This window comes from Callionymus lyra, chromosome 4 (genome assembly GCF_982586985.1).
Source record: "Callionymus lyra chromosome 4, fCalLyr1.hap1.1, whole genome shotgun sequence".
Taxonomy (NCBI): Eukaryota; Metazoa; Chordata; class Actinopteri; order Syngnathiformes; family Callionymidae; genus Callionymus; species Callionymus lyra.
Genome location: NC_141821.1, coordinates 29,167,696 through 29,189,522, shown reverse-complemented (window position 1 = coordinate 29,189,522; position 21,827 = coordinate 29,167,696). Strand labels below are relative to the sequence as shown.

General features: G+C 37.9%; 2 protein-coding genes across 2 annotated transcripts; both read left to right on the top strand.

Moving 5' to 3' along the window:
- Positions 1-12,573: 12,573 nt before the first annotated feature.
- Positions 12,574-15,568, top strand: LOC148082432 (E3 ubiquitin-protein ligase TRIM39-like). The gene is made up of 10 exons (XM_087788194.1): positions 12,574-12,585; positions 12,887-13,121; positions 13,195-13,546; positions 13,619-13,714; positions 14,024-14,257; positions 14,335-14,479; positions 14,557-14,583; positions 14,668-14,732; positions 14,854-14,970; positions 15,053-15,568. Exons 2-10 carry the CDS (start codon positions 12,895-12,897, stop codon positions 15,416-15,418), a joined length of 1,629 nt encoding a protein of 542 aa, XP_087644320.1. The 5' UTR covers positions 12,574-12,585; positions 12,887-12,894; the 3' UTR covers positions 15,419-15,568.
- A 2,340-nt stretch (positions 15,569-17,908) lies between these two features.
- On the top strand, positions 17,909-20,903 carry LOC148082431 (E3 ubiquitin-protein ligase TRIM39-like). Its single transcript, XM_087788193.1, has 10 exons — positions 17,909-17,919; positions 18,221-18,455; positions 18,529-18,880; positions 18,953-19,048; positions 19,359-19,592; positions 19,670-19,814; positions 19,892-19,918; positions 20,003-20,067; positions 20,189-20,305; positions 20,388-20,903. Exons 2-10 carry the CDS (start codon positions 18,229-18,231, stop codon positions 20,751-20,753), a joined length of 1,629 nt encoding a protein of 542 aa, XP_087644319.1. The 5' UTR covers positions 17,909-17,919; positions 18,221-18,228; the 3' UTR covers positions 20,754-20,903.
- Positions 20,904-21,827: the final 924 nt, after the last annotated feature.

The window sequence follows — 21,827 nt, the reverse complement described above, 5'->3', positions numbered from 1 at the left end:
TTAAATTAAGATGCTTCAAGTAGTCTTAACGTGCCAAATACTTTTTGTGGTTCTTTTGACGATGTATAATTAAGTCAGTTTACGGCTGTCAAGACAACTATTGAGGTTATTTAATCCAAAGAAACCTCAGAACTTACATAAGCACTTTCTGTGACATAGATGTGAAGCATCTCAGTCTGAACATTAGCTGAAGCTCAAATAGAGAACTTGACATTAAAGTTCAGTTTTGTAACATAAGTTTTTGACAAAAAAAAACAATAATTGTACAACGAGAAATACATCCTAAAAACATTCAATGTTGAGGATCTTTATTTGAAAAATGAAAATGTTTTAATGTTTATTTTTGTACTTGTGTTGTATGTTGCAGGAGGTAATATACGTCAATTAGAAACACAGTGTCAATTAGCTCAAGCTATTACAGGTGAGAGTAAAACAGATATGCACATAAAGATCAGATCAGAGGCGGAACACTCTGATCTGATCGTGAACACGAGTGCGTTTGATCAATGCAAAGAACGAGAGCAGCTCAAGCTAATGAACAAGAATCTTCACCCGTGAATAGACAACAATAACCATATAAAGAGCTGTAGATGCTGCCGTCCACTTGTCAGACGCACTGATAGATAGATAGAGATAAAGTCAAAAAACTCTTTTTTTCGTTACTAGTGGATTAAAGATATTTTTATTGTCTTCTGTTAGTAGTGGAGATAACAATATACATTTTCTGCTGTTAGTTGTGCAGTTAAAAATGTATATTTAATTTTCTTCGGTTCGTAGTAGAGTGATGACAGGACAGTCAAAGTGCAGGGATGTGATGATGTTAACCATCCTAACATAACCGTCGTATCAGACAATAGATGTATAGACGATCCAATCAGATTCCTAACAGACGAACCGCTGTAGCTTTGGGAAGTTCAACCACCGTGATCGGTCACTAACCTCCGGGATGTAGTGGACCAAGATTCGACTGATTCCGGAGTGAATTTTCAATTTCAAACAAACTTAACCGCCGCCAGTTCATCTTTTTACTCTGTAGAAGATTGCGTTGCATAATCATGTACGTGCAATTGTGAGCATTGACTTAAGCTTGAAAAAACGCTTTCTATTTTGAATGTGCTGTCACCAGAAGAAGAAGAGTGATGTATGAACAAAACGTTAATGTATTTATATACTTTACAACAATGTGTTGCGTAAGCACTTTCTGTGACATACATATGTAGGATCTCAGTCTGAACATTAGCTGAGGCAGTCATATAATTATCATGTCAGACACATAGTTCTTATCTGACTTGACTAGCTGGAAACTGATTGATTCACACAACAAACTGGCTCTGAGAATCTTTTTTTTTTTTTTTTCGTAAACTAGGCCATGTAAAGTGGAAAACCACAAATTGTCACAAAGATAGTGCAAAGTCTTTTAAATTGTCAATTTTATATGTAGTGTGAGGAGATGAGCAAGAAGGAGATAAAGGGTGGTTTCCCTTTACAGACAATAGTAGTAGTGAGAATGTCGATGGTTCTATCTGATATGAGTTCATTAAGTGCAGCTTTTGAGATCAGGGATTGGATATTCAACACTCCACACTTCATTCTCCTGTCCTGCACAATACTAGTGGAAGTATTGAGGATGACGTGACTGCTGTGAGAGAAGTTCAGATTTGATTCAATGTCTCCCGCTCTGGCACTGGCTCACTGAGACTGCCTTGCTAGCGGTTAAGATTCGATAGTGCGGAGACAACAACTCTAGATTAATGTCTAGTTCTCTAATAACTACAATTTTAAAATAGTTTTCTAAAGATCAGATTAGAAGCAATACATTATTCTATTGTTTTGTGGATAAACTTTGATTGTCTGTGGCTCAGGAGAAAGATTCTTTCTTGTGTTGCTCTCAAAGTGTTCGAGTTATGCAGGTCCATCATGTGCACCTCAGTACAGAACTCTCTCCTATTCACTGCCCCACGTTGATTTATTAACACTGGTAACAAGTATCCTATTTTAGAAACAATTATCTGTCCTTACCTGTCAGATTGTGGTTTTCCACAAAAATCTTGTCGGAGCCAGTTTGTTGTGTGAATCATTCTCCTAACCTTGGCCAGCTAACCACGTCCAACAAGAAACTGTATTCTCTGTGCTGTTGTGTGATGTATGACATAATAATTATATAAATGTTCTGTGTAGCTGGTTTCTCTTAAATCCCCAATTTAAATATCCATTATTTGCATTGTGACATAACAGCACAACTCAAATATTCCATTGAAATATGAACTCATGTTTGGATTAGCAGCACAAAAGGTAATGACTTAGTTCTATCTTTGTGACGAGTTGTGGTTTTCCACTTTACGTGGCCTAGTTTACGAAAAAAACAACAAAGAAAAACGGATTGCCAGTCAGAGCCAGTTTGTTGTTTGAATCATTCTACTGCAGTTGGCCAGCTAGTCAAGTCAGATAAGAACTATGTGTCTGACATGATAATTTTATACAGCTAATGTTCAGACTGAGATCCTACATATGTATGTCACAGAAAGTTTACACAACACATTCTTTGGATTGAATCACCACAAAAGTTGTGTTGACAGTCTTGAATTGATCCATGCAGTCAACAAAAACAAAGGCATCAATGCCTTTAAAATGATTCGATCATACCCTTGTAAGTTAAACCCATTGTCATTCTCACTGAAAATGTATATTGTTATCTCCACTACTAACAGAAGACAATAAAAATATCTTTAATCCACTAGTAACGAAAAAAAGAGTTTTTTGACTTTAACCCAAAATTATAAGGATCTTCACTTCAGAAAAGTTTGTTTCTCTCTCTCTTTATCTCTATCTATCTATCAGTGCGTCTGACAAGTGGACGGCAGCATCTACAGCTCTTTATATGGTTATTGTTGTCTATTCACGAGTAAAGATTCTTGTTCATTAGCTTGAGCTGCTCTCGTTCTTTGCATTGATCAAACGCACTCGTGTTCACGATCAGATCAGAGTGTTCCGCCTCTGATCTGATCTTTATGTGCATATCTGTTTTACTCTCACCTGTAATAGCTTGAGCTAATTGACACTGTGTTTCTAATTGACGTATATTACCTCCTGCAACATACAACACAAGTACAAAAATAAACATTAAAACATTTTCATTTTTCAAATAAAGATCCTCAACATTGAATGTTTTTTTTATGATAAAATATAATATTTTTCTTTTAAGAGAATTTAATTCCCTTTTTTTCAAGAATGAAAGATGTTTTGCAGATTCATCCAAGTTCAGACACATTTTTTATTTCTCATACTACAATTATTGTGTTTTTTTTTGTCAAAAACTCACATTGCCAAACTGAACTTTAATTTCAATTTCTCTATTTGAGCTTCAGCTAATGTTCAGACATAGATGTGAACATCTATGTCACGGAAAGTGCTTATGTAAGTTCTGAGGTTTCTTTGGATTAAATAACCTCAATAGTTGTCTTGACAGTCGTAAACTGACTTAATTATACATCGTCAAAAGAACCACAAAAAGTATTTGGCACGTTAAGACTACTTGAAGCATTTTAAGTTAAACCCCATCCGTCATTCTCACTGCTACTATTGTCTGTAAAGGGAAACCACCCTTTATCTCCTTCTTGCTCATCTCCTCACACTACATATAAAATTGACAATGCTAATCTTATTTCAGAGAAAATGAGTTATATTTTTCTAAATATAGGCAGTAATAATATATAATAATATTCTGTGTGTGAACACTGGTTAAAGTATTCTACTCTCGAAACAATTATCTGTACTTACCTGTCAGATTGTGGTTTTCCACAAAAATCTTGTCAGAGCCAGTTTGTTGTGTGAATCATTCTACTAAACTTGGCCAGTTATCTAAGTCAAATAAGAAACTACATCCCTGTTATTGTGTGCTGTTGTGTGATTTATGACATGATCATTATATAACTGTTCTGTGTAGCTGATTCTCTGAATTGCTAAAAGTCCATCATTTTCACTGTGACACAACAGCACAACTCAAATATCCCATTTAAATATTAGATCATGTTGGGATTAGCAACACAAAAGATAATGACTTTGTACTATCTTTGTAAGGATTTGTGGTTTTCTACTCCACGTTCAAATTAAAAGCATCAAGGCTCTGTTCGCCTTTTAATCCTTCGTCATTATAGTGGTCCTCCGTAGTTTCTAAGATGCATTTTGTGACATATCCAAATACATATTTTTAAATGTAATTTAAAATGTCAATTTTTAGATGCAATAAATCAATAATATACCTGAGTAACAATCATTTACCACCTCAGATCTCTTCCAGAGGATGTTGACCACTATCCTTAAAACATCTTTACATTTTAAAGTAGAATTTTAGGGAAAATAACAATTTATTTGTTATATTTTAGTCAAATGACATTGTTAAAAGACAGGTTCATGTTGCTATAGCTAGAACTGAGGTGAGGACAATAGTCTTGAGCTAAAAATCAACGTTGAAAAAGGCCAATTTTCTTCTTGTGAGAGCACATCACAACACTAAAATCAAACTCTTTTGACGATTATACAGAGCGTCCACACGAGAATGTAATGAATAGAGACTGACACATACAGCAAGTCTTGTTTACTTTTAACAGCTGTATCCACCGAATCTCTTACTATAGAAGTAGATAGAATTGACATAATAAAGACCATACACATTCTTTAATGATTATGATAAAAGAAAATAACACACAGGGTTTATTACTTATTTTACTTTTTTTTAATTCTATTTCTATTTCAAGGGTATAACTTTAGCTCTAGCTCGTGTTCAGACTGAAATGTATGCACAGCTATGTCACAGGACCTGCTTAAACAATCCAGTCCTTGAATTAAAAAAACGCAATAATCTTCTTGACAGTCACGGACTGATTAATGCAGTCAAAAGAAAAAGCATGACTCCTGTGACACTTACTCGATCATACAGCGTTGAAAGAACCATGTCATGACATGTCAAGACTACTTGTTTTCTTGGAAATGAGTCCTGCACATTGACTTTGACACCTAAGAGTTTACTGCTGACAGCACATTAAAAATAGAAAAACAAGTTATCTCTTTCTGAGTAGGCTCCTTATTAAAGTGTTTGATGTAATTGGCCCCTGGGTTACCGTAACATAAACCTCTTCCTTTCCACAGGGGTTTTCCTAATGCATTTAAACATGCCATTGTGGAGCCTTTACCCGACTGACCTCAGTAATTTCAGGCCTATTTCTAAGCTTTCTTTCTTGTCCAAGATCTTAGAGAAGGTGGTGTCTGAGCAGCTGTCTTTGTTCCTGGATCAGAGTGACATCCATGAGTTTCAGTCTGGCTTCCGCAAACCTCACTCTACGGAGACAGCCTTACTGAAAGTGTCCAGTGACATCATGATGTCGGCTGACTCGGGAAAGTACGCCGTTCTGGTTCTCTTGGATCTGTCCTCAGCATTTGACACAGTTGATCACCAGATCCTGCTGAGAAGACTGAGGGATGAAGTGGGACTGTCTGGGTCTGTGTTAGAATGGTTCTCATCTTACCTTTCTGGGCGCAGTTTTAGTGTATCTGCCAATCAAATGAGGTCTGAATCAGCGCATCTGTTGTGTAGAGTCCCCCAAGGTTCTGTTTTCGGTCCTTTATAATTTTTGCTGTACTTGATTCCCCTCGGTAAAATCATTCAGAAATTTCCTGATATTTCTTTCCACATCTTTGCTGATGACACCCAGCTCTACTGCTCTTTTGGTCCGACTTTCCTTCAACTGAGAAAAATCTCTAAACTTAGGAAAATGTTGTCACAACACTATCTGGAGTTTTAAATCCATGCGTTTCTGTCTTGTTGTTGAGACTATTTTAACTCACATTTCCCCAATCCTTAAAAGTCTTCACTGGCTGCCAGTTTCTTTCAGGATCAATTTTAAAATTCTTACTTTCAGAGCTATTCATGGTCAGACTCCTCCTTACATCAGTGATCTGATCCAGCCTTACACCCCAGCTCGGGCTCTGAGGTCTGTGGATCAGAATCTACTGATGGTCCCTGAACAGGGATCAGGACCAGAGGAGAGAAATCCTTCCAGGCTGTTGCTCATAAGCTTTGGAACGATCTTCCTCTCTCTGTGTTTCATGGATTTACTGACTCCTTCAAGAAACATCTTAAGACATTTTTTATTTGTGCAGGTTTTTCCTGATTTTCTGGGACTCCTTCGTTTGTCTTATGTGTCTTGATCTTTTAAAGTATATATTTTAACCATGTATTGTTTTTGATTGTTAAAGTGCTTTGTGACCCTGGTCTACAAATTACTATTTGCGAGTTAATACTAAAGTTCTCCCCCATCTGAAATACTAGCAAACGAGAGGTTACGAGATTGAATGCCGTTATGATGTAATAATGGTTTTCATGAATCTTGATTCTTGACCAATCACAGTGGTTATCAGTGTTCGGAAAGTTAACTTTCTATGCCAACTATTTCAAATAGTAGTTCACCAATTTTAAAATGAATTAGTTCGGTTCATCTTAATTTAAAATGTTCACCGCTCCAAGAATGAACTAGTTCACAGTTTTTTTTATATATGTATGTTACTACAAATTCTACTTTTGAAAAAATAATATATATAACCAAAGCCAGCCATTATTATATCTGTTTTAACATTAAATATATTGTCAAATCAGAAACAATAAAAGTAAACAGCTATAAAACGACACAGGAATTGTATGTGTTGTTGTGGAAAACAGTAAAGAATAGAATAAATTAAATAAATGTAGACGAAATGAAAGATAAATGCCTCTTAAATTAAAGTGAGAATATAAGAAATAAACAGCTGAAGAGTCTGGACATCTAATTTTGAACTCTAAAGAACCAGGTTTAGATCAGTCACAGTAGCAGTGATGCGTTCGTGGTCCTGGTGTGCGGGTTATCTTTATGAAAGTCAGCGGGCAAGTCTGCAAATAAAGGTCAGTTTTCTCTTCAATCTTTTCATAAAATGTTTAAATGATGCAACTCTTTGTTCTGAAGACTGTGCACCAAGAATGGCGTTTAATTAAGTCGTTCAAACACAACAATGGTGCTAAGGGTCATTTCATCTCTCGAAATTGGGTTTTCAGTAAACGGGGTTTAAGCATATTTTCTACTGTAAATATTTAATTTAAAAGAGAGTTTTGTACAAACATAAACATACTGATGATACAATAGAGTCCAACATCTATTTAACAAACACTTAAATCAACACATTAGTTGATCTTTAAGTTCCTTTTTTGTGACGTGGAGTAGAAACACTCCAATGTTGAGAGTACACACTAGTTATATAAGGACCTATAATCTGCTGAGCTATGTGGTGTGTACATTATGTACCGATAATCAACAGCTGTCGATCAACATTCTACTGGTTGGCCTAAATTCTCTCAATTTTTTTTAAACTATCATTTCTTTGTGACATAACTTTGTGACCACAGTTCACTCAAATATGCAGTTAAATTATGTGTACATTGTGACAAGGGGTTGGGTAACCGCTTATTAGCGAGTAAACCAAGCTGAAATTTACATCCGTGAGAGTTGCTGAATCTGAGGGGTTTGATTGATTGACCTAAAGTAGAAAGACGCAAAAATAAATAATAAATAAATAAAATACAAGTACGGGAACTTACACAGATGGCTCATGTTAGACATTACTTTAACTTTATTAGCATATGCTACATTAACACTGTATTCCTAGATTACCTTTATTAACATTTGCATCTGGGAAACAATTGAAAAGCTTAACCAGCGTTGTTACATAACATGTCTAAGGACGTCCATTGATAGAGCAGGAACATTTTGTGGTGAGCTAAGATGAGATGTAAGAATGACACACTGTGCCAAGTTGCTGTTAAAAGAGAAGATTTTGTTCCTCATACAAGTACATAACTCACTTTGAACAGTTTAATTGAATCAGTACACACAGTTTAAAATGTTCTCTTTCATTGGTTATATTTAAGCTAGCAACCTTTTTTCTAGTGCTTGAAAGATCAACACAAATCATAAACTATGTTTGTATTTTGACACTGGGGTGGAAGTCAGTACTTGCTCAATGTCAAGGGCCACCATTTCAGCTATAAGTTTCTGATATATTCACTCTGTGCCTTTTCATATTTTTTATTTTAAGATTATTAGCCGACCATATACTAAAAGAACAAGTTCACATGATCGTTACTAACGTTAAAACGCCAATATTCTCTAAATCCATTAGTGATGAAGACTTTAAGAGTGTGTTGTTGTCAGTTTGCTTGACTAGCTGACAACATGCTAACGTAACAAGTTCACATTAATGCTATTAACGTTAATCTTGTCTCAATCCAGCAGTGATAAAGTCTTTCATTGAATGTTTACTAATAATGTATGATTGTGTTCACCTAGGGACTAGTACAACCGTTTAGGTTTTCTTTCTAGATTCCTGGAAGCTCAAATGTTTTTTTCGGCCTTTTAAGTGAAAGCTGTTACAGTTTGAACCTTAATTAAAACAAACAACATAAATGTAAGAATTTAAAACAATTTTTTTTTAAAAAAGAAGGCGTTTGGTTTTTACTGTTTTGTACAACACATTTATTTTATTTTGTACAACTGTGATTTAGAATGACAATGTCTATAAGTCAAATGTGTTGATCGGATACACAAGGTTCTCAGCTTGTTGCCTGCCGATCCCATCTCACAATCTGTTAACCTCAATATTATTACTCATGGAGTCAGTATTTCCACTGACGGGCACCATTCCGAACCCTTAGTCAGCCACTCCTGCAGTGTGCCCTGCGTGTCACCAGAGGACAATGGCAAATAGCCTCAAAGTGTTTTTTATCTGGGGTAAAGAAAGACAAAAAAGAAAAGGAAGTCTTTACAATTACACTTTCTGTGAAGGTCTTGTTAATGTATTACAAATACAGTGATATTATAATGCATTGATACAGACTTATAGATGACTTGTACAATCATTACATTGTAATCGGAGATAACACTGTATTTAACTGAATAAAGCATATATAGATAAAGAGTATTATAAAATATGTTTCTAATTGTAATGTTATTTTAAGACAGTCACAATTAAAGTGCAGGAAATCTACCATTTTATTATAATTTTACATGCATGACTAAAAACTTCCATAACTTCCACATTAAAGCCTTATGAATTCATTATAATATTTAATAGATGTGTTCATGATGCATGATTAAAATGGTCAAAACAGGAGTACGTTCCGGTCGCTCTAACACGCCGTCACTTCCGGTTCTTATACTTCGCTTTGTGGAGAAATGGTCAACGGAGTGTCACGGGTCGTTTAATTGCCGCTTCTAGTCAAACAAAATACAAGCTCTACGATCGATCGGGCGCACTTTCTTCCGGCAACTCTACAGTTCAATAGCCCTGGGGAGAAACGGTCTCGAGCTGTAGAAACATCGTAATATTTAAGGCAAATTTCCCACCCCGGGGGTCGTCTCTTCCGGGGCCAATGGTTCTTTCCAGAGCCAATGGTTCTTTCAACTTGCCTGTGTCTCGATCACCCGCAGAGCAAACTTCCTAACTTGCCCTCTTGCAATCTATCATTCAAATGTTCTCGGTGGGGGCCTCTGTCTTCCAGCCCCCCCCCCTCCTGGATGTGTCCCGCTTCGTTCTTTGATCCATGAACCAAGGTGTGAAAAGGCAGACAAACAGAAGTTTTTTAAATAACCGGTGTCATGTCTCTAATTCTGTTTCAAGCTTGTCTTGAAACAGTGAATCACTCTGAGTGAAATGTTGATTGTTAATATGTATTCAAATGTTAAAGCTCTTAGATGAAGCTAGTCATTTATACTTTATATTTTGATTATCTTTTAGCGTTAATTTAAGTATGGCGTATACGTATAGTGTATAATAATTTTGAATCTAACATGATACCCAAGACCTAAATTTTGTTGTGAAGGTCTAATGCATAACTTATATTTATGAAGCCAGGTGATAAATAATAAAATGAGCTCTTGTTGTTTGTACACATTTTGTTATTTGAGCCTACTTTGAGCTTATACTCTCATTGTTTTATTTTATTTTTGCAACAGCTGATTTTAAAATAATTAAACAAAACCTGATATATCTTAAATGTCTTACAATTCTAAAGGCATTTGCTTATAATCCGCATAACATGGCGCATTATGCATTAAAATTAATATTTTCAAACGTGAGAGGCTTGAATTAGATGCATTCTTGAATTCACACAAACAGTCCACATGGTCAGGGGGCGGTATAGATATGATTCAGAGTTTATAAATGAGTTTGTCCATTTGTTTCACAAGACTTGCACTTCCAAGCCAGCATGGAAAAACAAGAAAGACACAATCTTCAATAACAGTAATATTTGGATGATCACCTTAGGATTCATGTTATAAAATCACGACTAGAAAAGCTTCACATGCAGACGTGATAGCAGATACAGTTCATGTATAAGCCCCGTCATTGAATGTTAGTATTGTCACGCTGGGCATTTAATCTTGCACCCACCAGACCAAAAGACAACCAGCTTTTGCTTTGTTTTCATTGCTTTCTTCTTGGTCGACTTGGACAAAGAAGAAATAATTGTTTACTGGGCAAGGTTGTTTACTCACATCACGTGTGGTAATGAAAGACTTGTTCACCCAAATTAATTATTAGTTAGTGAATGATTCAGAAACGTGACGTTAAAAAAATGGTCACGTTTCAGTAAGTATTTCATTTTTATTTGTATAGTGTTTTCCAGACCAGGGTCACAAAGTGCTTAAACAATCAAAACAATATTCAATAAAGTATATACTTTAAAGGTCAAGATAAAACTGATAACACAACAGGAGTTCCAAAAAATCAAGGAAAAGCCTGAACAAATAAAAACGTCTTAAGATGTTTCTTAAAGGAGTCAGTAGATCCATCAAACACAGAGGGAGAGGAAGATCGTTCCAAAGCTTAGGAGCAACAGCCTGGAAGGATTTCTCTCCTCTGGTCCTGAACCGTGTTCAGGAACCATCAGTAGATTCTGATCCACAGACCTCAGAGCCGGAGCTGGGGTGTAAGTCTGGATCAGATCAGTGATGTAAGGAGGAGCCTGACCATGAATAGATCTGAAAGTAAGAACCAGAATTTTAAAGTTGATCCTGAAAGAAACTGGAAGCCAGTGAAGAGTTTTAAGGATCGGAGAAATGTGAGTTCTTCTACTTGAGTGGGTTAGAATTCTCGCTGCAGAGTTCTGTATCAACTGCAGGCGAGACAGATCCTTCTGTTAAGACATGAAAATAAACTGTTGCAGTAGTCCAGGCGAGAAGACACAAACGCCTTACAAGCTCCAGATCATGTTCCGACAACAATGCAGACGTGATAGCAGATATAGTTCATGTATAAGCCACGTCATTGAATGTTAGTATTGTCACGCTGGGCATTTAATCTTGCACCCACCAGACCAGCTTTTGCTTTGTTTTCTTCTCTTCCTTCTTGGTCGACTTGGACAAAGAAGAAATAATTGTTTACTGGACAAGATTGTTTACTCAGACATCACGTGTGTTAATGAAAGACTTCTTCACCCAAATTAATTATTAGTTAGTGAATGATTCAGAAACGTGACGTCAAAAAAATGGTCACGTTTCAGTGGACAATCAGAGCTTTGGGAATTCGCCGGAGGCATGATGCGGAGTGACCTACTTAACATGTGCTCTGACCTGCAGCAAAGTTGAGGTTCCTAAAAAGGAGACCTCCAGAGGGATCAATAAAGTTTGATCTATCTATTTTATCTATTGTTTGGCATAAACAAGAGATTAATTGTACGAGATGGTCTCATTGCGTTTCTTCATATATTTAGTCACATTGTACATTCTCTCCAGAAATATTTGGCATAATGTTAAACCATTTAAATTATCTGTTCACTATTCCTTCACGAGTCGAAGTATCTGTAAGTAAAATCAATAACTAATCTTAATTCTTGTTTAATTCTTAATTTTGGCACTTTTTTCAGAAAAATACATTTAATTACATTAATATGTGTTAGGAATGATATTAATATCTAAGATTTAAGGGTTAATTCTGACTATAAAGTCATAATGAAAGTGATTGAAGTAAGAATACTGACTTTAAAAGTATATAAAAACGAATCCTACTTTGTCAAATAAGTAAGTTTAATTATTATTTGTAAAGTACCTTTTCACAGACCAGGGTCACAAAGCACTTGAACAAAAAAGGTCAAGATAACACAGTGACAAACAGCTGAGATATTTAAGAAAAAGCCTGCGCAAATTAAAAGTCGCATGTTAGATATTAGTATATAGAAAAGAATGAATGAAACCAAAAGAAAAACGTTTAAAAAAGTTTATATATTTCAATATAAGCAGCCTTAGAACAAGGTTGTGCAAGAATTTCCAGTTTTCTTCAGACACCATTCACACAGAGATCAGTTACACTACGTGATCAACGTCTGCCAAAAAAACAATGCAATTTTTTCTCTCCTGCGGGTGCAGGCTTTGTGATCTAGATCTTGTGAGAGAAGTAGATCAACTAGAAAGTCAACTCAGTAAAGGAGGCGGAGTCACCATGATGTATATTAACACATCCCTGCCCAGCTGTCGGTAGTTTCGTCCAACTTGGTGACAAGCAGAGGTAAGAGATTATCCATCAGCACTTTTCTTGTGGACTCTGTAACGGATTTGTTGGATTGGTCATTTCTTTGATAAGCAACATTTTTAAATGAACTTATTTTTTTCTTTTTATTACCTTAATGTTGAATTTCTCACTCATTTCACAGCAAATAGGATGAGAAAAAATGACAATAACTGTGCGCCTCTTACTTTTTTTATGTAGTGATTAATCAGGATTAGCAAATAAATGTACTTTATCAAAGGCTTACAGCATTGTAAGTACATTTGGACATGAAAATGATATTCCTGATGTCTTAATCTAGAAACAAACATGGCCAACACTTCACTGGAGCAGCATTTCCATTGCTGCATCTGTCTGGACATCTACTCTCACCCGGTCTCCCTCCCGTGTGCACACAACTTCTGCCTCGAATGCATCAAGGGCTATTGGGACTCCCAGCTCGGTTGCATGTGTCCGCTGTGCAAAAGGAATTTTATAAGTCAACCAGAGCTGACGATCAACAAGGAATTTGAAGATATGATCAAACTCTTTATTAGGTGTGTAGCTAACAATTGAGTTGCAGGAAACATGATGTAATTTGGTTGTAATGATTTGCTTTTTTGCCTCCAGGCCACAACCAATCCCTGATCTGACCGCGGGAGAAAACGACCCGAACCATGGCGACGCCGTTCTTTGTAACGTCTGCGTTGGATCAAAGTCAACAGCAAAGAAATCCTGCCTCACATGTCAGATGTCCTACTGCAATGTCCACCTGGCGTCCCACCAGAGGATTCCTGCCTTAAAGGATCACCGGCTTACGGATCCTACGACCTTCCCGAACAGCAACCTCTGCCAGAACCACAATAAACCTCTGGACAGGTTTTGCAAGCGTGACCTGCGACCCGTGTGCGAGAAGTGCTCGGAGAACCACCACCGGAACCATGAGATCGTCCCCATGAGGGAGGAGAGCAAGAGAATGAGGGTGAGGACCAGACCACAAAACCTTTGTGTCCGTGTTCACGTTCAGGTTTAACTCTTTCCTCGACTCCCCCAGGCTTCTTTGAAGGCGACCAAGTCAAATGTGAAGAAGCTGATCCAGAGTCGACGCAAGAAGGCAGAGGACGTGAAACAGACTGTGGAACAGAGCAAAGTAGGTGTTACAAGAATTCTATTGATAAAACTGCAATGTTCTTTGATTTTTTGAAGGAGAATAAAGAAAATAATTAAATCATGATGGGGATAATACACTTAAATAATTGAAAAAGTTTTCCAATTTGACCAACAGACATTTAACATGAGGAAATATTGTAATAATATTGCCTTATTTATGTCTTTATGTTGTGAATATTTCTCTTTGACTAACTGATATATTGCAGTGTGGGATACATTTATTTCTAAATCTTAAAAATAGGAAATTACTTTTTTGAAAATTCACTTATTTGTGTTTCTTTTTCGACAGAAAGTCACTAAGAGAGAAATTGAACGGAGCTCCGAGGTCTGCCGGGCCATGATCGGAGCCATCGAGAGGAGGCAGGAGGAGCTGGTGGAGGAGCTGCAGGCGAGGCAGGCCGAGGCAGAGAGGAGAGCCAAGCAGCTGCTGCTGGATCTGGAGCAGGAAATCAGTGACCTGGCTGTGCAACACAGTGAGCTCCATCACCTGGAGCAGAGCAGGAACTCGCTTCACCTGCTGCAGGTGAGAATTCCGCGCTTCAAAATGTACTCCAAGACAAAAAACCTTGTATATTAAACAACTGTTTGTTGGATCTCCAGAGCCTCTCATCTGTAGACGCTCCTCCTCTGAGAGACTGGACTGAGGTGATCGTCCACTCTGATAACTGCATGGGAACAGCCAGAAGATTCATGGAGACGCTGGCGGACGACTATCAGCAGCTTGCAAATACTCTCTCAGTGGCAGGTTAGTGATCTGACAGCATATTTACCGCTAAATTGTTGGGAACATGTGAAGTGACTGAGTTTATTCTTCTCGCTCAGAGGCAGACATGGTGAGGCAGTACACCGGTAAGTTAAAAATGGGACAAACGGTTATTATTTTGGTTGTTAAAATATATAAAATGTTAATCTGTTTACTGTTGTTTTTTATAGTCGATGTCACACTGGATCCTGCCACTGCCTCAGGATGGCTGGACGTGTCTTCCAACGGGAAAAATGTAAGAAACTAGCACTTTTCAGTTTTATCTTCAACCATTATTTTTACCTTTATTGTCATTCATTGCTGCTCAAGTATATAATCAATAATGATATGATGTTAATTGTGACGACGCTCTGCAGGTGAGCACCAGAAAAGAGATGAAGAGAACTCCTGCTGGCCCTCAGAGGTTCGACTCCTGTGTTTGTGTTCTGGCCAAAGAGTGTTTTCCGTCAGGGCGACACTACTGGGAGGTGCAGGTGAGATTTTGATGCTTCAAGCCTTCCCTCATTTTTTCCATCAGGACTCTTTATTGACTCTGGTACTTTGGGCATGTTTTAGGTCGGGAATAAGTCTGATTGGGATCTTGGAGTTGCCAGGAAGTCTATCAACAGAACCGGAAAGATCACAATTCGTCCTGAAAAAGGTTTCTGGTCCATCTGTCGGCGGAATAACGGTCCCCTCAGCTCTTGCACTACCCCGTCAGTCACCATCCCGCTCCAGGAGAGCCCTAAGAAAGTTGGGGTCTTCCTGGACTATGAAGAAGGGCTGGTCTCCTTCTACAACGCAAACACCAGGACTCACATCTACACGCTCAGTGGATGCTCCTTTACTGAGGCGGTCCTTCCCTACTTCAATCCATGTGTGTCCGAAAACGAGACCAACTCTGTTGCGCTGATGATCTGTCCAGTTGAAACAAGTCTCTGACATTAAGTATGTCGTTCTTTTGAAACTCAGCTTTACTGTACTTGGATTGTACTGACACTATCCTGTGTATTTGATGTAAAAATGTAACATTTGTGTTGTTTTTGCTACGGAAGAATTTGTACAAAATAAAGTGAATTTATTTTCTAATGGAATCCTGGTTTCCTACTTGCAAACTACTACAAGGTACTAGTTAATCACACATATTCCTGGTATTACTCAGCTCTCTAGAAACTCTTTATGAGGTGGAAAAAAACAAGTGTTTTGGATTTCAGTGTCTCCGCCTTTCCACTCCTACAGTAAAGACTTGCTCAGCGTGTTCTTGCACAAGTTCTTGTGACTGTAGTTTTCATTTGTCATATCAGAAAAAGTGTCAAGAAGAGAGCTTAAGAGCCGATGACATTTTATCGAGAACCGTGATTTTGAAGAAGTATATTACACAGCAATTATTTTGTACCAGATTTTAAGAGTATCTCACGCTACAGCCAGAAGACAATTCATGTAGATTGAAGGTCAAGTCTGATGGAGAAAATAAAAAGCCCTGAAGCTACTTCTGCAAATAAAATATTGAAGACAATTAAAACCGAACAATTTAGTTCTAAAGTTTCAGTTCTTGTGCTTCAAATATTGTGTCAACTAATTGGAGAATTCGGTGCTCTTTCTGAAATCTTGAATTTGATTCAGATGACCTCTAATGTTAGAAAATTAATATTCATAATTAGCCTTGAACATATTTCCATCATGTCTGTTGCAGGTGGTTTGCTGGTAACTCACGTCACAAAAGGATGTTAAAGGCAGTTAAGCCTTGAATTGTTTTTTTCAAGCACTGATCAGTTTCAGTAAGTAAGTAAGTATGTCATTTTTATTTGTATAGTGTTTTCCAGACCAGGGTCACAAAGCGCTTAAACAATCAAAACAATATTCAATAAAGTATATTCTTGAAAGATCAAGATAAAACTGATAACACAACAGGAGTTCCAGAAAATCAAGGAAAAGCCTGAACAAATAAAAACGTCTTAAGATGTTTCTTAAAGGAGTCAGTAGACTCCATCAAGCGCAAAGAGAGAGGAAGATCGTTCCAAAGCTTAGGAGCAACAGCCTGGAAGGATTTCTCTCCTCTGGTCCTGAACCATGTGCGAGGAACCATCAGTAGATTCTGATCCACAGACCTCAGAGCCCGAGCTGGGGTGTAAGGCTGGATCAGATCAGTGATGTAAGAAGGAGCCTGACCATGAATAGATCTGAAAGTAAGAACCAGAATTTTAAAGTTGATCCTGAAAGAAACTGGAAGCCAGTGAAGAGTTTTAAGGACCGGAGAAATGTGAGCTTTTGCTTTGTTTTCTTCTCTTCCTTCTTGGTCGACTTGGACAAAGAAGAAATAATTGTTTACTGGACAAAGTTGTTTACTCAGACATCACGTGTGTTAATGAAAGACTTCTTCACCCAAATTAATTATTAGTTAGTGGATGATTCAGAAACGTGACGTTAAAAAAATGGTCACGTTTCAGTGGACAATCAGAGCTTTGGGATTTCACCCGGAGGCATGATGCGGAGTGACCTACTTAACATGTGCTCTGACCTGCAGCAAAGTTGAGGTTCCTAAAAAGGAGACCTCCAGAGGGATCAATAAAGTTTGATCTATCTATTTTATCTATTGTTTGGCATAAACAAGAGACTAATTGTACAAGATGGTCTCATTGCGTTTCTTCATATATTTAGTCACATTGTACATTCTCTCCAGAAATATTTGACATAATGTTAAACCATTTAAATGATCTGTTCACTATTCCTTCACGAGTCGAAGTATCTGTAAGTAAAATCAATAACTAACCTTAATTCTTGTTTAATTCTTAATTTTGGCACTTTTTTCAGAAAAATACATTTAATTACATTAATGTGTGTTAGGAATGATATTAATATCTAAGATTTAAGGGTTAATTCTGACTATAAAGTCATAATGAAAGCGATTGAAGTATGGATACTGACTTTAAAAGTATATAAAAACGAATCCTACTTTGTCAAATAAGTAAGTCTGATTATTATTTGTAAAGTACCTTTTCACAGACCAGGGTCACTTAACAAAAAAGGTCAAGATAACACAGTGACAAACAGCTGAGATATTTAAGAAAAAGCCTGCGCAAATTAAAAGTTGCATGTTAGATATTAGTATATAGAAAAGAATGAATGAAACCAAAAGAAAAACGTTTAATAAAGTTTATATATTTCAATATAAGCAGCCTTAGAACAAGGTTGTGCAAGAATTTCCAGTTTTCTTCAGACACCATTCACACAGAGATCAGTTACACTACGTGATCAACGTCTGCCAAAAAAACAATGCAATTTTTTTTCTCTCCTGCGGGTGCAGGCTTTGTGATCTAGATCTTGTGAGAGAAGTAGATCAACTAGAAAGTCAACTCAGTAAAGGAGGCGGAGTCACCATGATGTATATTAACACATCCCTGCCCAGCTGTCGGTAGTTTCGTCCAACTTGGTGACAAGCAGAGGTAAGAGATTATCCATCAGCACTTTTCTTGTGGACTCTGTAACGGATTTGTTGGATTGGTCATTTCTTTGATAAGCAACATTTTTAAATGAACTTATTTTTTTCTTTTTATTATCTTAATGTTGAATTTCTCACTCATTTCACAGCAAATAGGATGAGAAAAAATGACAATAACTGTGCGCCTCTTACTTTTTTTATGTAGTGATTAATCAGGATTAGCAAATAAATGTACTTTATCAAAGGCTTACAGCATTGTAAGTACATTTGGACATGAAAATGATATTCCTGATGTCTTAATCTAGAAACAAACATGGCCAACACTTCACTGGAGCAGCATTTCCATTGCTGCATCTGTCTGGACATCTACTCTCACCCGGTCTCCCTCCCGTGTGCACACAACTTCTGCCTCGAATGCATCAAGGGCTATTGGGACTCCCAGCTCGGTTGCATGTGTCCGCTGTGCAAAAGGAATTTTATAAGTCAACCAGAGCTGATGATCAACAAGGAATTTGAAGATATGATCAAACTCTTTATTAGGTGTGTAGCTAACAATTGAGTTGCAGGAAACATGATGTAATTTGGTTGTAATGATTTGCTTTTTTGCCTCCAGGCCACAACCAATCCCTGATCTGACCGCGGGAGAAAACGACCCGAACCATGGCGACGCCGTTCTTTGTAACGTCTGCGTTGGATCAAAGTCAACAGCAAAGAAATCCTGCCTCACGTGTCAGATGTCCTACTGCAATGTCCACCTGACGTCCCACCAGAGGATTCCTGCCTTAAAGGATCACCGGCTTACGGATCCTACGACCTTCCCGAACAGCAACCTCTGCCGGAACCACAATAAACCTCTGGACAGGTTTTGCAAGCGTGACCTGCGACCCGTGTGCGAGAAGTGCTCGGAGAACCACCACCGGAACCATGAGATCGTCCCCATGAGGGAGGAGAGCAAGAGAATGAGGGTGAGGACCAGACCACAAAACCTTTGTGTCCGTGTTCATGTTCAGGTTTAACTCTTTCCTCGACTCCCCCAGGCTTCTTTGAAGGCGACCAAGTCAAATGTGAAGAAGCTGATCCAGAGTCGACGCAAGAAGGCAGAGGACGTGAAACAGACGGTGGAACAGAGCAAAGTAGGTGTTACAAGAATTCTATTGATTAAACTGCAATGTTCTTTGAGTTTTTGAAGGAGAATAAAGAAAATAATTAAATCATGATGGGGATAATATACTTAAATAATTGAAAAAGTTTTCCAATTTGACCAACAGACATTTAACATGAAAAAAACACTGTAATAATATTGCATTATTTATGTCTTTATGTTGTGAATATTTCTCTTTGACTAACTGATATATTGCAGTGTGGGATACATTTATTTCTAAATCTTAAAAATAGGAAATTACTTTTTTGAAAATTCACTTATTTGTGTTTCTTTTTCGACAGAAAGTCACTAAGAGAGAAATTGAACGGAGCTCCGAGGTCTGCCGGGCCATGATCGGAGCCATCGAGAGGAGGCAGGAGGAGCTGGTGGAGGAGCTGCAGGCGAGGCAGGCCGAGGCAGAGAGGAGAGCCAAGCAGCTGCTGCTGGATCTGGAGCAGGAAATCAGTGACCTGGCTGTGCAACACAGTGAGCTCCATCACCTGGAGCAGAGCAGGAACTCGCTTCACCTGCTGCAGGTGAGAATTCCGCGCTTCAAAATGTACTCCAAGACAAAAAACCTTGTATATTAAACAACTGTTTGTTGGATCTCCAGAGCCTCTCATCTGTAGACGCTCCTCCTCTGAGAGACTGGACTGAGGTGATCGTCCACTCTGATAACTGCATGGGAACAGCCAGAAGATTCATGGAGACGCTGGCGGACGACTATCAGCAGCTTGCAAATACTCTCTCAGTGGCAGGTTAGTGATCTGACAGCATATTTACCGCTAAATTGTTGGGAACATGTGAAGTGACTGAGTTTATTCTTCTCGCTCAGAGGCAGACATGGTGAGGCAGTACACCGGTAAGTTAAAAATGGGACAAACGGTTATTATTTTGGTTGTTAAAATATATAAAATGTTAATCTGTTTACTGTTGTTTTTTATAGTCGATGTCACACTGGATCCTGCCACTGCCTCAGGATGGCTGGACGTGTCTTCCAACGGGAAAAATGTAAGAAACTAGCACTTTTCAGTTTTATCTTCAACCATTATTTTTACCTTTATTGTCATTCATTGCTGCTCAAGTATATAATCAATAATGATATGATGTTAATTGTGACGACGCTCTGCAGGTGAGCACCAGAAAAGAGATGAAGAGAACTCCTGCTGGCCCTCAGAGGTTCGACTCCTGTGTTTGTGTTCTGGCCAAAGAGTGTTTTCCGTCAGGGCGACACTACTGGGAGGTGCAGGTGAGATTTTGATGCTTCAAGCCTTCCCTCATTTTTTCCATCAGGACTCTTTATTGACTCTGGTACTTTGGGCATGTTTTAGGTCGGGAATAAGTCTGATTGGGATCTTGGAGTTGCCAGGAAGTCTATCAACAGAACCGGAAAGATCACAATTCGTCCTGAAAAAGGTTTCTGGTCCATCTGTCGGCGGAATAACGGTCCCCTCAGCTCTTGCACTACCCCGTCAGTCACCATCCCGCTCCAGGAGAGCCCTAAGAAAGTTGGGGTCTTCCTGGACTATGAAGAAGGGCTGGTCTCCTTCTACAACGCAAACACCAGGACTCACATCTACACGCTCAGTGGATGCTCCTTTACTGAGGCGGTCCTTCCCTACTTCAATCCATGTGTGTCCGAAAACGAGACCAACTCTGTTGCGCTGATGATCTGTCCAGTTGAAACAAGTCTCTGACATTAAGTATGTCGTTCTTTTGAAACTCAGCTTTACTGTACTTGGATTGTACTGACACTATCCTGTGTATTTGATGTAAAAATGTAACATTTGTGTTGTTTTTGCTACGGAAGAATTTGTACAAAATAAAGTGAATTTATTTTCTAATGGAATCCTGGTTTCCTACTTGCAAACTACTACAAGGTACTAGTTAATCACACATATTCCTGGTATTACTCAGCTCTCTAGAAACTCTTTATGAGGTGGAAAAAAACAAGTGTTTTGGATTTTAGTGTCTCCGCCTTTCCACTCCTACAGTAAAGACTTGCTCAGCGTGTTCTTGCACAAGTTCTTGTGACTGTAGTTTTCATTTGTCATATCAGAAAAAGTGTCAAGAAGAGAGCGTAAGAGCCGATGACATTTTATCGAGAACCGTGATTTTGAAGAAGTATATTACACAGCAATTATTTTGTACCAGATGTTAAGAGTATCTCACGCTACTGCCAGAAGACAATTCATGTAGATTGAAGGTCAAGTCTGATGGAGAAAATAAAAAGCCCTGAAGCTACTTCTGCAAATAAAATATTGAAGACAATTAAAACCGAACAATTTAGTTCTAAAGTTTCAGTTCTTGTGCTTCAAATATTGTGTCAACTAATTGGAGAATTCGGTGGTCTTTCTGAAATCTTGAATTTGATTCAGATGACCTCTAATGTTAGAAAATTAATATTCATAATTAGCCTTGAACATATTTCCATCATGTCTGTTGCAGGTGGTTTGCTGGTAACTCACGTCACAAAAGGATGTTAAAGGCAGTTAAGGCTTGAATTGTTTTTTTCAAGCACTGATCAGTTTCAGTAAGTAAGTAAGTATGTCATTTTTATTTGTATAGTGTTTTCCAGACCAGGGTCACAAAGCGCTTAAACAATCAAAACAATATTCAATAAAGTATATTCTTGAAAGATCAAGATAAAACTGATAACACAACAGGAGTTCCAGAAAATCAAGGAAAAGCCTGAACAAATAAAAACGTCTTAAGATGTTTCTTAAAGGAGTCAGTAGACTCCATCAAGCTCAAAGAGAGAGGAAGATCGT

Excerpts from the sequence above, each read along its gene's own strand:
- LOC148082432 (XM_087788194.1), top strand. The coding sequence starts at position 12,895 with ATGGCCAACACTTCACTGGAGCAGCATTTCCATTGCTGCATCTGTCTG. Across the intron at positions 13,715-14,023 it reads AGACTGTGGAACAGAGCAAA|AAAGTCACTAAGAGAGAAAT; the intron begins GTAGGTGTTACA and ends CTTTTTCGACAG. Across the intron at positions 14,733-14,853 it reads TGTCTTCCAACGGGAAAAAT|GTGAGCACCAGAAAAGAGAT; the intron begins GTAAGAAACTAG and ends GACGCTCTGCAG.
- LOC148082431 (XM_087788193.1), top strand. The coding sequence starts at position 18,229 with ATGGCCAACACTTCACTGGAGCAGCATTTCCATTGCTGCATCTGTCTG. Across the intron at positions 19,593-19,669 it reads ACTCGCTTCACCTGCTGCAG|AGCCTCTCATCTGTAGACGC; the intron begins GTGAGAATTCCG and ends TTGGATCTCCAG. Across the intron at positions 19,919-20,002 it reads CATGGTGAGGCAGTACACCG|TCGATGTCACACTGGATCCT; the intron begins GTAAGTTAAAAA and ends TGTTTTTTATAG.